A 15,037-nucleotide genomic window follows, 5' to 3' on the forward strand; every position below is an offset into this window, starting at 1 on the left:
ATTGTTGACGGATTTTAAATAAAATTTAATAATATAAAAAATAAATGTAACAAAAACTACGAAAAATATTTGATGAAACGAGACGAAATTATACTTTGACAAGGGAAATACTGAGAGAGCGATAGGTCAATACCATAGAGTATTATTTTAACTTTTTTATGATAAAGGTGGGCATATGAGCAAATGGGCCACTTGATGGTAAGTGGTTACATCAACAGTGCCCGTAGACGTTGTAAGAAATATTAACCATTCCATGTTGCCCAGCCAGTCACTTGTGACTGTAGTTATACTGGCTCACTCACCCTTCAAAATGAAACCTTTTTGGCGGTAGGATATCTGATTCGTGGGTTGTACCTACCAACACGGACTTTCACAAAGCCCTACCACCAAAAGTAATTGTATTCTAGTCTTAACAAAAACCGATCGCAATATTCACTACAACGAATATTAAATTATGAACGATGAACGTATGAACTTGTATTAAATACTTATACTATATAACTGGCAATGAAATGCACTTGATTCAGTTGTTACATTGCTGTAGTGTGTTTATATACACATATATAAATATATATATCGAATTCGAAGTTAAATAGCAAATTACAGAACTCAAATTATCAAATAACATCGAATCACTTGTACTTTTATGATACAGAAATTTCTTTCAGTCACTGTCAAATGTCAAAATGTTAGATGACTGGAAAAATACTCGAAGAAATGTAAATGAAAACATGTGAGCCACACACGTATAGGGCAAGAAAATTAATAAATTTAAGAATTTCTACATTTGCTAAAATATATATATATATATTTTTTTTAGTCTTACTTATATTTATTTCGAATGATAAAATAATATATATATTTAAAGTATTTCACTCATCTGCATAACGCTACTTATTATTTACTTATATTTTGTGAATTACAAAACAATAACGAATGAATACATATTGAGAAAACTCTAAATATAATATACATTTTATAATCAGTCACACAACAACTTTAGTTGCAAAGTTTGTTTATTTAACAAAAAATATCATCTAAGACATAAATTAAATAAGGAATGATTTTAACTTCTATATAGATATTAATTTACTTAAGAATTTTGATAACTCACGTCCATATCAACATGGCCGACTCCAGTGGAACGTCGCTTCGGTCGTCGCCTGCGCTGGATCACGTTGAGCGCTGCCTGCGTGCTCGCTGGCGATGACGATGACTTACTCTCTGAACTGCTTTCGCGTTCCTTCTCTTCCTCTCCTGAATAAAAAATGCACTGTCAAGGCCTGTATATACTTCAAAAATAAATACATAAAGAATATGTAGATTTTCTTTAGTAAATAATGAAAACTAGAAAACTAAAGAGATATCCCTACATACCAGCGCGACTCTCTTCTTTAGTTGGCGAGTTTGTGTTGGAGTTGGTAGTTGTCGTGGTGGTGGTGGTAGTGCCAACAGTGAAGGCTGTCGGTGGACGACGCAGTGGCAACGTGACCGTCGCCTCCGCAGCGGGTGCCGTCGTTCGCGGTGACGACCGTCCGGCATCCTCCAGCTCGAACTGTTACAATAATCGTACATCGTTTACTTATAAGAATGATATTATCATTTAAATATTAATAAAAATAACTTTTCCAATATATTGTATCAGTTGTATTTGAAAATTAGAATAAACGGTCTCAAGTGCTAACGAGCATTCTTGTATATTTTTTAACCAGTCTATGAAAACCAAACAAATCAAAACAAGGCTACACTTTGCCGCATCAAATAATCTGCTCAGTAGTCATGTTTACATTCCGTTACGATTCCATAGTTTATTTGCATTGCACATAACATTTTTAAGCAACATATCCGTTATTCACCGTTTTATCTGGAGAACTACGAGAGGAAGACAATTCTATTTACCACACACATATAAAGCACATATACATACAATTAATGCACTCAGTGACATGCTACGATCATGAATAAATGTATTATCAATGTTCAAGGCACGGATTTACAGACAAACTGACGAAGGAATTATAGATATTATTAGTAATTACGTGTTAAGAATGAACGATAACGTCGAAGGACGATTACATAAGTGGTTTTAAAAATTGACTCAGAGTATTGAGAGTGAGAGAAGAAAAAAATCTTAATAAAAATATATTAATACGAAATATTTTATCTTTAAAACCATTTTTGCAAATCATACAGATTATGCTTAAATGAAATAACGCCGAATTAAAAACAAAAAACTAACGATTCATGCTGGATCGACAAACAATAAAATTATATATAATGTAAATGAAAGTACAAAATACGTAGATACGCTTAACCACTTAGCATAAACAAAATACGTTTCGAATGTTGAATTATAACCGATATTAACATTTACTATACGCGTAAGTGTTCTCGCGGGGATTTTGAATATTTGTCTAAAAAATATATTTGCTATGATTCGACATTCAAAACTTTTTTGCTCATAGTACAAAACAAAAAAAAACAAACGGAGCGAGCGGAACACGAACTGTGAAGACGAGAAGCAACAAAAGCGAATACAAAATCAAAAGGAATCGCAAGCTCCCAGTGGTTTGTGTAGTAATTAACATATTATCAATATTTAAAGATATTTAAATTAATATAACTTTTGCGTCGTGACGTCATTACGCTTTAGTGAGAATTTCCATTTCCTTGTATTTCGATTTTGTTGCTTCATTGTAATGTTCATCACGCTCCTAACGGCTTTTGTTTTATAGTCTGAGTATTTGTAAATGATGTAACACCGAGAGCCGAACGTGGACAACATCAATTTTGTAATGCCCTGTATCATTTTCACACCATGCGCGAGTTCCGAATGATTTAGGACCCGTGTGGCGGAAACACGACTATCAATTTTGTCACAAATTTCATTTCCAAATTTATATGTTTAAACGTATTGACAAAACTATTTCACTAAAATCTTAATAAAATTTTATGTTTTATGAATCTGTTATTAATTTTAATTCAATTGAATATATATTTCAAATAAACACAAATATAATTTGAATTCACCGAATTTGCTATATTAATATCATTACTTTTCTGATCTGGCAACATCGTCGTCAACATTATGAGTCTGTGTTTCGTATATAAGAGAACAGCAATTGATAGTCGTGTATGATCGTGTCGTGGGGCCTATAAGACCTTATTAGTGGGGTCGAGCCGCAGCCGCCACGAAGGGCGTCGCTCACTGATGGCCGCGATGGTAGCGGTCGCTGTCGCGGTCGCGCATGCCAGCGCTAACGTCACCGCGACGTCCCCGCCGCCCACAGCGCTGCGAGCCTACGATACCCATACCGTAAAACGACGCGAAACATTACAATTGCCTCGGCATAATCATCATAAAATTAAATAAAACCCATTGATAAATTCGATAGTAGATTAAAACATAAAATTATACTTGAATTATTCTTAAAAAAAAAGTATTTATATAAATGTGTAGTGTATGTTATGTAGTTTTTTACAACATGTATTATTGACGTGGCAGTGGTACAGTGATGTACGTATTATTATCACACATGAACAAATATGGGCCAATAGAGTTGAATAAAAACTACCCTCAAACGGTCCGTACAAAACATAATATATTTTAATACTTGTCGTTGTTGGACGCTTTTGGACCGCACTTTGCACAAATATGAATTGATAACATAATAAATAACATAACATTGAATTTGAAATTGTGCAAGATTATGATCTTCTGGCAGTCCAGTCTCATCTTATTACAGCCTGTTCACAGTATAACCGTTGGAGAGTAGCGAACTACATGGAGAAAGTTACTGTATAACTCAAACGCAATCTATGTACAGGTGTCGAGTATACTTAGACAAATCAAACATATCAGTACTTTATGTTTTGGGTAACAATTTTAGTTCACTGGTTTAGTTTGTATATGATTACATGAGACAAGCAAAACATGAAATTCGATGTCTTAGTTTGATCTGCTAAACTTCACCAATTCCTAAATGAAATAATTCAGTAAAAACTTATGTACATTGTTACTTATTATTTACAAAAAAAAAAGATGCAAATAATATTTTTCTGTTTATCACCTATATTTTAAGTCGAACCCAATAATTTATACTTCACCCCTTCAAAGGATAAACAACACAAAATACATACTGCAGTGGTATCCGTATTTACAGATGTAATATCCTCCGTCTTCTTAACGCTAGCAGGCGAGTGCGACTCTGTCGTTCCGTTCCCTGCCTTCTTCTTAACTAACTGCTCAGCCGATTTAATCTCGTCGAGTGTCACCCCTTGCGTCGAACGTCGCGTTTCGCGAACCCGTTTCGCGTGGGCTTTCCTCTGAGTCTCGCTCTCCTCATCTCGCACCGGAGGCACAAACGACCTACAATCGCATTATTCTATCACAGACTCGCCACATACAATAGACGGGATCAATACACAAAAGCGAGTTTCATCTACGGTTATCAAAGTGGTCTACAGTATAATCAAAAAAAACATGCAAAAACATAATATAAATGTATGTCATTATGTAAATATTATAAACAAAATGTATATTTGTCTTTCACATTCATGCACAATAAATAATAATATTCTATAATCCGCAAATAAATCTTTCGAGCAGACTAAAGGACGAAGCGCTATAAAATATAAAATCCACACACAAACTTGTTTATTTGGACAAGAGAATATTAAGTTCACAAATATACTGTGAACTAATTCCCACTCATCGAGTAACTACACGCTATTTTACAATCAAATCAAGGACTTATCTCTGTATATAATTAACGGTACAAAAGTTAAATTATTAATATTTTGTAACGTTGAGGGATCCCTTGTCCAAATAAAAATCTAATCAAGCTACAAGATCGTTGGTACTTGAAGAAATTCTTGAATATGTTTCCAGGCGACAGTTTGGTGGGCGTTGTTGAGCTCGGTGTTGAATTGCTACTGTTCGACTCTACGCTCTCCGAGGAGCTGTCGTATACACAACCACTAATTAATAATAAACACACCAAGATCGCTAAGTGTAACTGCTTATATTATAATATTCAATGTATTTATACGCCGTAAATAAAAGCGTTCACAAGTCAATGACACGCTTTATAATATAGTGAGGTAGTCAATTTTAATTATTGTTTTTAATATTTGATATATTCTGCCAGCCCAATCCACGATTATTAAGATTAATTAAGACAATTACAGCGATAGCAACAGTTTTATTCGTCAAGAATTTATATTCCTTCTGTATGACCTCATTAAAGCCAACTTCAGATCAAGATAGACCAAATTTATTTCTATTTTAAAATTAAAATAATAATACCCTGTCAATTTAATAAGGGCTTAAATATTATTAAATAGTTTTTATACTACGTACTATATCTTCAATTTGTGTATGTACGTGTATCTGAACTCACTCATCTCAATATATTATTAAGCATGTACCTACAAATACCCTTCACCTAAAATATTTATTAAACTTTATAACAAAATAATATATAAGTACATTGTATTATACTTAGAGTCGATTGTAAGAACATAAGTTATCCGTTGTCAGAATTATTATTCTCCTTAATAATTGACGTTTAGGAGAAAAATTTACAAAACATGTTAAAATGTCAAAAGTTCTTCAGACAAAGTTTTTAGTTTTAACGATTAAAAAAATCAACTCTTAATATTTGAATTAAAATTTTACCATATTCCAATATATCGTAGTACAAAAGGCCTTATGTTTTAATTCAATAAATGAAAGTGGTTTAATATGATATTGATCTTTCATCAAAGAATTGAAGAGAATTATGTTTAGTGAAATTTATCTAGTCACTCTAATGAGTTTTATATTCGAGTGACTACATAATCGCTACCTCAGAGCAACAGTGGGACACATACAAAACATGCTCAACTCAGATATCTCACTGTTTAACTGAAATATAATGAAACATCAATGGAGTCTTACACCAGGATATCTTTTCTATTCTGTTTACTACTAGTTATTGGAAAACCCTAACTATTGCACTGAAATCTACATCTGCAATATACTTGAACACCATCATAACCTTCATACATAAAAAATGGAAGATGCCTCACTGTTGCTCTGAAATAGCGATATTAACATTAGCAGTGCAGTAGTATAACAAAATCGTCATTAAAAAAAAACCACCTGTAATCGATTCTAATGGCAGGAAGAGTTAACATAAATAAACAACTTTGACCTTGAATTGAAATTACTTTTTTATGATATAGGTTGGCGGACCGGCAAATGAGCTGATGGTAAACGGTCAGCACTGCTCATAGTGCTTATATCACCAATTCGCCATCCACTTTGGTATCTAAGATGTTTTGTCCCTCGTGCCTGTAGTTACACTGGCTCACTCACCCTTCAAATCGGAACAAATCAATACTAAGTATTGCTGTTTGGCGGTGGAATATATGTTGTGTGGGTGGTGCCTACCAAGACGGGCTTGTACAAAACTCTACAAAGTAAAGTTTTTGGTCAAGATCTAAAATAATCTATAAAATTAATTATTCAATTAATTAAAATTGCATTTTTTAAGAAGTATAATATTGACAAAGTTAGTCGCACATCGCTTGTAATATGTAAACCTAAGACTCGTTTATCTTAACTCTTACTGTCTTTGAATTATAGCAAAAAACTTCCCGTAAAAACAAACGAGACATAAATAAAAAAGTTTTACAATATATATTAATTACTGCAATATTCATGTTAACACGTCATTGGGTACTTAATTTAATAGTTACTATATAAGTATTATTGTTTATGTTACAGATATAAAATGATGTACCTTCTAATAGTTTGCGTTGTTGTCGAGTTTGTCGTGTTTGCTGTGGGGCTGGTGGTCGATGGAATGTTCCACGTATTAGCATCCCTTTCCCTTCTTTCAGATGAACTGATCCTACACATAAAGAATAAAAACCGTCTTAGTGATACGTGATTAAACAATTTTTCACTAGGTATCAAAAAAATTCTAATAATATATGTCATAGCTGCAACACTGCTGGCTAAAATCTATTGATCATTATCATCAAGGACAAAGTATATTAGGATATAAATAATAAATGAAGAGTTTTATTAAGAAAATTAAAATTGATGGGTTAAAATGTGCATTCGCATTGGTTTCCAATTTGAATAATGTAAAATGAATCTATTTAAAATTTAAACAAACCCTACCTATACGCTTATATATTACTTATTAAAATGCAAAAAAATAAAATAAAACCAATATTTTCTAGCGCAAATAATAAAATAAATTGTGCGTCTATGGCATGGCAGAATTTGTGGATGGATATGCAAATCAAAATATGCAAATATTCTTGCAACTTTATAAATTTAGTGACATACATGACTTATATCGCAAGTTACTTTTGTCAGTTGGGCCGTAGAATTAAATTATGACATATCATGTATGTTTTAACGTTTGGACCGCGACTCGTAAAGCTTTTCAATATTAACCAAATCCGAAACCAACGTAAACGTAATGTCGCAGCACCTGGTCATAACATCTTCGTTAGTACTCTCTGTCGCATTGTTAGTAGCCTCCTGATTTTTTTTTCTTAGCTCGATTGAAGCCAACGTCGACTGCGGCAGCGGCGGTATAGAAGGACACGACGAAGCCTTTATACGCGCCGTCACGTCTCGGTATCGCTGATAGAAACTGTTCACAGACACACACAAGCATGCTACTGAACTTATGTACAGACACATAGAAATGTCAACGTGACATGCTGAAGAGAGTGAATGATTATATGCGATCTTAGAGTTATGGCTTACTTGTATGTTATGATTGTGATGTTGACATCTATAATTGTACGTAGTTAAATTATTGATATGCGACTAAGATACCAAAAATATTCATTTGCTTTTTTGCCATACGCCTCAGCGGCCAAGTCGATTTAAGTGGAGGCCAATAATTTATTACATGATTAAAATTTTATTCACTAAATTTATTATATTACATATTATGAAATCCTATAAGGTATCTTTCATCCGTTGAAATAATAAACAGCACCTCAAGATAAAAATTATGCTTAATTCAAACAGTTAAGTTAATGAAAATTATAAATCCCTTAGCTTAAGAAGACTGAAAACTGAACTGATAGTAAACAATCAAGCATTGAATGACTGTGATTTAGATGAAATTTTAGTAAACAAAAAAGATCTAGTTCCTTTGAGAGATGAAGAAAAAACAGAAGCATAATTTTGGCAAAATATACAAATAAACTCACGTCTTGTCATTTTCAAAGCTGTGAGTCCTCCTCAGTATTGTATCATTGTCCACATTGTTGTTAGCAGGTTTATTGTCACCTGCAACATAATATTTAAAAAAGTACATCTTTATCTAATACATCTCATGAATAATAATTACTATTAACACAATAAATTTTTGTATACTGACAGCAATGAAAAATTGAAATAAAAAAAAATATGTTATAGTAAATTAATACTATTTACACAAATATATAATATTATTTCAATTAAATTAACTAAAAACAACAAAAATTAAACAGGACCAACTTTAGAGTTGTTTTTTCTGCAACACAAACTTTTCACGGACTTATAATATTTTCTTTTTTCAATCTATTACATACTGATTGTTCGTAAATAAATTATCTATCCATCTAATACTGATTGAATGTATGAATTTCAGAAACAGTTATTTTACTTACGAGTATTATCTTGTTGTCTGTTCCGGAAAGAGGCAGATCTTCTCCAAGAAGGCGCTTCATCCATAGATGCATTATCAGTAACAGGTTCTGTAGCCTCAGGGGATGGCGCACGACCTTTGGGTGGCTTGCCGTCTGAGATTTTAGGGATAATCTCTGGTGCAGCGGGCGGTTTCTCTGTCAATATACCTATATTATACTTATATGTAAGAAACAGATATGTAACATACTAACATACTAATGAACTTATTAAAAAAACCATTTTTCAAACAATAACTGTCTTATTGTTTGATTCGAATTCCATGTTGGACTATTAACGTACTGTTGATTTTTTTACATGAAATTTTCACTAAGGACTAAGGAGTGTCATGTTCCTGTGACTTGGGAAACATCTGAAGCCATTAATTCTGCCTCTAATTGTCTCCCATCCCATCAGATTATTGGAGTAAACGAATATCTAATATACCTATGTTTAAGAAATATTTACTAGATCACAATTATTTTCAAAATCTTATCTAGTATTGTTACAAAACTCATATTGGTATTCGGAATGTCTGGAACTGATTACATGTGTCTATATAGACCTGCCAGACCAGCCGAGTTCACTAAATATCAAGGCATGTGATATTATAGCAAACGAATGATCGGGAATTTCATCGACAAGTAGTGATGTTCTAATTGTGAAATAATTAACCATTAATAACGTTGTCCGTTTGTCCAGTAATCTGCAGTTCGACTCGCTTAACGTCGTGCCGCGGTGGGCTCCGTTTACGCTTGTTGTTGTTATTGTTGTTATTGTTGACACGCCGGGGCGCTTTTAGGGACGCTTCAGCTAACCAGGTGGATATGCTCGGGTCGACCAGGTCCATACATGTTTGACCCTACAAATTTAAAACAGAACATTAGTTCAGTAAAATAACTGAAATTCAATTGCATATTTTGAGATCAGAGTTGCTAGCGTTTGAATAATTCAACAACAAAGGTTAGATTTTACACCTCGCTCTACACATAGTGCATCGTGCTCCAAAATATTTTTACTGATGAAACCATAAACTAGTTAATACACTGCAGGTAAAGTCAATATCTATAGAATCTGCATGTATGACCAAATTAATATCTGTTGCCTATATATAAATTGAAAGTACCAATTTCTAATCATATTAAAAAAATAATTTAAGCCTCTATCTATCGCCCACCCAATAGTTACAAACTGACAACTCAGTTATTCAAATGCCTAGTGACAAGGCTAACATGATCCAACAGAGGTATCCATCGGCTCAACCGGTAATTCTGGGAGATTTTAACGCTCACCACATGATGGAAAGTTGTGGTGGGAGCGAACGTGGTTCTTCTCTATCAGAAAACCGTGCATTCTTATACTTTTCCAAGCTGATGAAAGGTAAGCGGTTCTTCACACATTATATCAAGTTCAGGTTGCTTGAGTATTGTCGCTTGTGGTGTGGCTCTGCCATGCAAAAAGGTTTTATTGTTCTTCTATAGTTTATTCTTTGGAGTGAGTCCAGAATTTAAAACTATTTCAATCATTGCAAATCTAGGCACCGTGGGCCTTCATCCGTGCGTTATCCAATGAAGTTCAATCCAGTAATTCGCACGTAGCGTATTGCTACATCATTTCTCATGCTCAAATCGTTCACCCAAAATGTAGCGTCCTTCCGGCATCTACGTCTCCTGAGCATTACAATTCAAATATCTTCAAGGCAAGACTGAAAAGTCATCTTCTAGGCAAGGACATTGAATTAAGACTAGGCTAACCATCTACCCATCAAATATTTGATATATTTTAAAGGTGAAATAGTAAATTACCGAATAGTTCTTCAAGTTGGGGTCAGCGCCATGCTTCAACAGTAGAGCGGCAGCTTCTTTCTTCCCCCAGAGTGCTGCAGCATGAAGTGGAGTCCAACCCTCATAATCAACACAATCTGGCTCTACATTGCATTCTTCTAGAAGAGTTTGTGCAACCTAAATTGAAAAAAAATATTATAAATATATGCACAGCATGATGTTATGGAATGTAATATTAAACAAACACATGGTCATTATTTTAAAACATTTAAAGATAAATTAATCAGCATTACGCAAATTATAATTATTTATATCTATTATCTATATCTCCAACCAGTGCAGAACCGGAGCGAGCATTTCGATTGCATCTTACATTGGCAGTAAACTACAAAGCAGGCATCATAGTCAAACAATAGATGTTTAATATTTCATTTCATCAATATTTATTTATGTTTTTGAAAATTTATTTCAAAACTCTAAAACATGTATATTAGTGTATTGTGTGTGCAACAATATCAATATCCAAACTTTAATTTTGTTTTTATTTTCGTTTAACCTATTTAGACTACTACATTCATTGAGATGGTCCTGGGATCCCAGAATGATGTATCAAAAATTCCATAATCTCGGTATTAAAAAACGTGGTCGGCAATATTTTGCCTCGTGACAAAGTAAATTCACAATTGAATATACATCAATGTATATAAAAATTATGTTGATGTATCTGTTTGAGATTAATAATAATATGACACGGTTTAATCGAATATTGTGAAAATATACAAATGTATATTTTGATAGAGTTTTTTATGACAATATTTGTTGCAACACTTTTGCAGCAGGACACCAAATTCTCTACCATTCAAGCGATCACTAACCATTTTTGAGCGACTTTAAGCAATACAGCATTAATCCTTATTCAATTACATTATGCATTTAATATAGATCAATATGGCCCTGAACTGACTGAAAGAGCTGAGAATATTGTATATAAAGACATTCTGTAGTGTGCGAAGCCGGGCGGATCGCTAATTTATAGTATAAACTATAAAGGATACTTCAGTATTTTTTGTTTTTTAATCTATATATTTATAAAAGAGAAATACCACTCACTGATTAATCACGAAATCTCAGAAACAATAACATCTCCAAACTTGAAATTTAGCAGATAGGTTCCTTATAGGGTGTAGACATCCGCTAAGAACGAATTTTACGAAACTCCGCTCTCAAGGGGGTAAAACGTGGTTTGGAAGTTTATATGAAAGACCAGTTTTTGAAGTAAGATTTTAAATTTAAAATGTGTACTCTATAATCTAAGGATGGTGTGGAGGTGTACTAATAACGTATCTTTAGAAATCAATCCCATTTGGGGGTTAAAACAGGGGATGGAAGTTTGCATAGGCGGGCCGACCGTCAGGACGTCACGGTAGCATGCGAAAGCGATCCCGTGACGCCCGTTGAAGAGAGGTAAAGGGTACTGCTGGTTTTTTAGTGGGTATTCCGTTGTACGGGGCGTACTCAGCGTCCAGGGCACCGGCGAGTCCCACATACCGCCACTTCCACGTGGGGGAAACGCGTAATGCGAGATCAAGCGAGATAAAAAATAATGGGGATGGAAGTTTGTATGAAATTCCAATGTTATTGAAGTTGAAGTAATTATGGCAGAAGGATTTTAAATGGTATTTAAGTATAAGAATTATTGAAAATAACTACTTCATTTATATAACATCCCTCATGTTTTACTATAAAATTAAAAAGTATTTTAGCGTGGACCGTGCGGACCGAGTCGTACGTATTATGAATAAAGGTTTGTTTCTTTGTAACAGATAAAATCTGATTCTGTTCAACTGATTATCCAGCAATAACATTTTATATTATTACAGTAACAATAACACTTAACATTTCAAAACTGAAATAACTGCGGATAAATCCGCGGACACAGCTAGTAAGAAATATCTGTTTAAAAGGATGATCTCACATTATACTTCACTTCTTAGTCAAAGATATTATTCAGACGAATATGTGATATTGAAATGATAGGTTCACAATTGAAAGACTAATGAAGTAAGGGTTCTTTAAAGACGTGATATTTTCATATCATTCAAACAACCCGTCAAATCACTGGATGACCAGTAATCCTACGTGTATTTATCCTTCCTGCTTATCCAACATACCAAAGCGATATAGTCCAATTATGATAGATCAACAATACCATTAAAAATTAAATAATAACAATGCAAATAAGATACTAACATCTATGTAACCCTTTGCTGCCGCAACGTGCAAAGGAGTTCCGCCTGTTTTCGGGTCTCTTACTTCGACGTAACCATTCGCAGCCCAGTTCCTCGCGTCACACAACAGCGTATCGACTTCTGCAGTGCGAGACTTTTCACAATCGATGCCTGTAATGAAAAGTATTCAATTAGATTATATCACTTACTTATTACCAAAAAAAAAAAACAAAGTAACACAAAGTAGCTCGATTTTTTTAAATGAAATAATTATTTATTTGAATGCACCATTACTTGAATCAGAAATAAAATTACATATAAAAGTAACATTATAATTGACCTTTGAGGACATTTATTTGCCTTAGAGAACCAGGATGCTTTAATCTGTTAAGCGTCTGAAATGCATTGAAATTGCATTTGAATAGTAACTGATTTATTTAAATAGTGATCACTATTTCGTTCGTAAGGCAATTAAAATACACACAAACAACACAACAATTTCTTCTCAATTTTTGACATTCTCAAACATTATAATATAAAACTAACATTAAAACTATTAGATATATCAAAGACAATATTATTATTGGACGCCATGCGTAATTCAACTTTAAATGCTAATTGTTTTCCAATACATTTGTTGTAGTTACTAATAACATTGTTAATATGATGCTTGACTCATTGTTTTCATTGTTGTATCATCTCATAAAGATGTTTTTAAATTGCTAACATTTGGTTATGATAAATACGAATTAATATCACCTATGAGTTAAATTGGGTATGTAGCCCTTAGTCACTGGTCGCCGGACGGATATATATGATGCAATACAATGATCATTCAGATTAAACCTAAATTCGTTAATCTGACTTCGATTATTATATGTGAATTTAAATTATACAATTTAAATTTTAATATTATTATTTATACCTCACTAGCTAGTCTAGTATTTGTAATGTTTAAGACTACCATAAAGCTAAATGAACGAACCCACCTAAAAACTAATACAAGTTATTAAGATTCATAAGAGAAAAAAAGTTTTATAGCGACATTTGTATAGCGATACTCACAGTCGCCCTATTACATAATGTTATGAAGTATTTCTTAAGGCATTCGTTCAGGTTTTTTAAATATTAAAATAAATTAATTCGCGTTGCTGTGGGTTGGAAAATTCTAGCATAACACGGTTCAATGAGCTCCTACAAAAATTCGTTTAATCTTCAATATTATAAACCACTTATCCTTAGAACAATTGATTTTAACAGCGATCGCACATGTTATTGTGTATAGACGTATTTTAAATTACATTTTCTATCATATTAGACCATTGACCACAATGATGAATGTTGGAAAATACAATTATTCTTCGTAAATACCAAAAGTGAATATTTCACTATATAATATTCAAATATATTACGAACCTTTTTCGTCAATAACTTTCTGTAATAATTCCACCATTTTATCGCTTTCAGTGATGTCGACTGGCAGTTCCCCGTCGTAATTCACCGCAGCGATATCAGCTCCATTTTCAAGAAGGTACCTACAACCAAAGTGAAATATTTCAATTATTATATCAAAATAATATATACCAAATAATGTTACTTTAATTGAATCATATGCTTTCGTATACATTGTATCCGATTTAGTTGATATTACGTAGTTCTTGTACCGTCGACTAACAATTGAATCGAAATAATTTAATACGTAAGGGCAGGAATTAACGAGAAATCAATAAAATACTCAAAGATTATTCGATCACACATCTTTAATATAATTATTGTATACATATTATTTTTATCAGTTGCATTATTAAATTCTTGATAGCTTTTAAAGTACTTCGACTTATGGATCAATAATCCTCGTTAATTATACGTGCTGTTAAAAACCTTTTAATTTGAACGAAATCAACTATTGTGTGTGAAATGTTCGTATATTTTCCTTAATAAATAATTCAATTATTAAAAACATACCACACGCAAAGCTTGCATTTTTGTTTTTTCATACCTTTGTTGTTTTAAACAAAACGAAATGACCGTTATAATGTGAATAAGCACAGTGAGTGTTATTGTCATCAAATGTGTCGTCGGCGTGTGAACAATTACAAAAAATAAATGAATATATAGATGACCGAAACACAGGAACTCCCTAACGTAACCGGGTCGAATGACTCAGCCCTTGTTGTTTGCACTAATAAATTATCAACTCTCGTTTATTGAATGCAACGTCAGAAAGCCGTGTCATATGTATTTCATAGAAATATATGTTCTCACAACAGATATGTACTTATTCTTTGCAACTAAAGTATAATAACATTTACTAAGATAAAAATATATTTATATCAATA

At 33.0% G+C, this 15,037-nt stretch overlaps 1 protein-coding gene across 9 annotated transcripts in view; it reads right to left on the reverse strand.

Annotated features, from left to right (window-relative positions):
* The window catches only part of LOC113404244 (protein phosphatase 1 regulatory subunit 12A), a 538,461-nt gene that overhangs the window by 508,002 nt on the left and 15,422 nt on the right, over nucleotides 1-15,037 (reverse strand). For 3 of the 9 annotated variants that reach the window (XR_010309893.1, XM_026645098.2, XM_026645099.2), the window contains exons 3-15: nucleotides 14,115-14,233; nucleotides 12,721-12,869; nucleotides 10,492-10,647; nucleotides 9,362-9,548; nucleotides 8,671-8,856; nucleotides 8,230-8,308; nucleotides 7,494-7,658; nucleotides 6,789-6,899; nucleotides 4,864-4,962; nucleotides 4,141-4,369; nucleotides 3,163-3,300; nucleotides 1,378-1,555; nucleotides 1,115-1,257 (exon numbers count right to left, since the gene is read on the reverse strand). Coding sequence is in view for 8 of the 9 variants with exons in the window: in XM_026645098.2 (XP_026500883.2) it covers nucleotides 1,115-1,257; nucleotides 1,378-1,555; nucleotides 3,163-3,300; nucleotides 4,141-4,369; nucleotides 4,864-4,962; nucleotides 6,789-6,899; nucleotides 7,494-7,658; nucleotides 8,230-8,308; nucleotides 8,671-8,856; nucleotides 9,362-9,548; nucleotides 10,492-10,647; nucleotides 12,721-12,869; nucleotides 14,115-14,233 (1,939 nt within the window). In the remaining variant the exon portion in view is untranslated. The remainder of the gene's footprint in view (nucleotides 1-1,114; nucleotides 1,258-1,377; nucleotides 1,556-3,162; nucleotides 3,301-4,140; nucleotides 4,370-4,863; nucleotides 4,963-6,788; nucleotides 6,900-7,493; nucleotides 7,659-8,229; nucleotides 8,309-8,670; nucleotides 8,857-9,361; nucleotides 9,549-10,491; nucleotides 10,648-12,720; nucleotides 12,870-14,114; nucleotides 14,234-15,037) is intronic. The other 6 variants (XM_026645100.2, XM_026645103.2, XM_026645101.2 and 3 more) reach the window with 6 other exon arrangements.

The sequence above is a fragment of the Vanessa tameamea genome, chromosome Z (assembly GCF_037043105.1).
Source record: "Vanessa tameamea isolate UH-Manoa-2023 chromosome Z, ilVanTame1 primary haplotype, whole genome shotgun sequence".
NCBI classification, from domain to species: Eukaryota; Metazoa; Arthropoda; class Insecta; order Lepidoptera; family Nymphalidae; genus Vanessa; species Vanessa tameamea.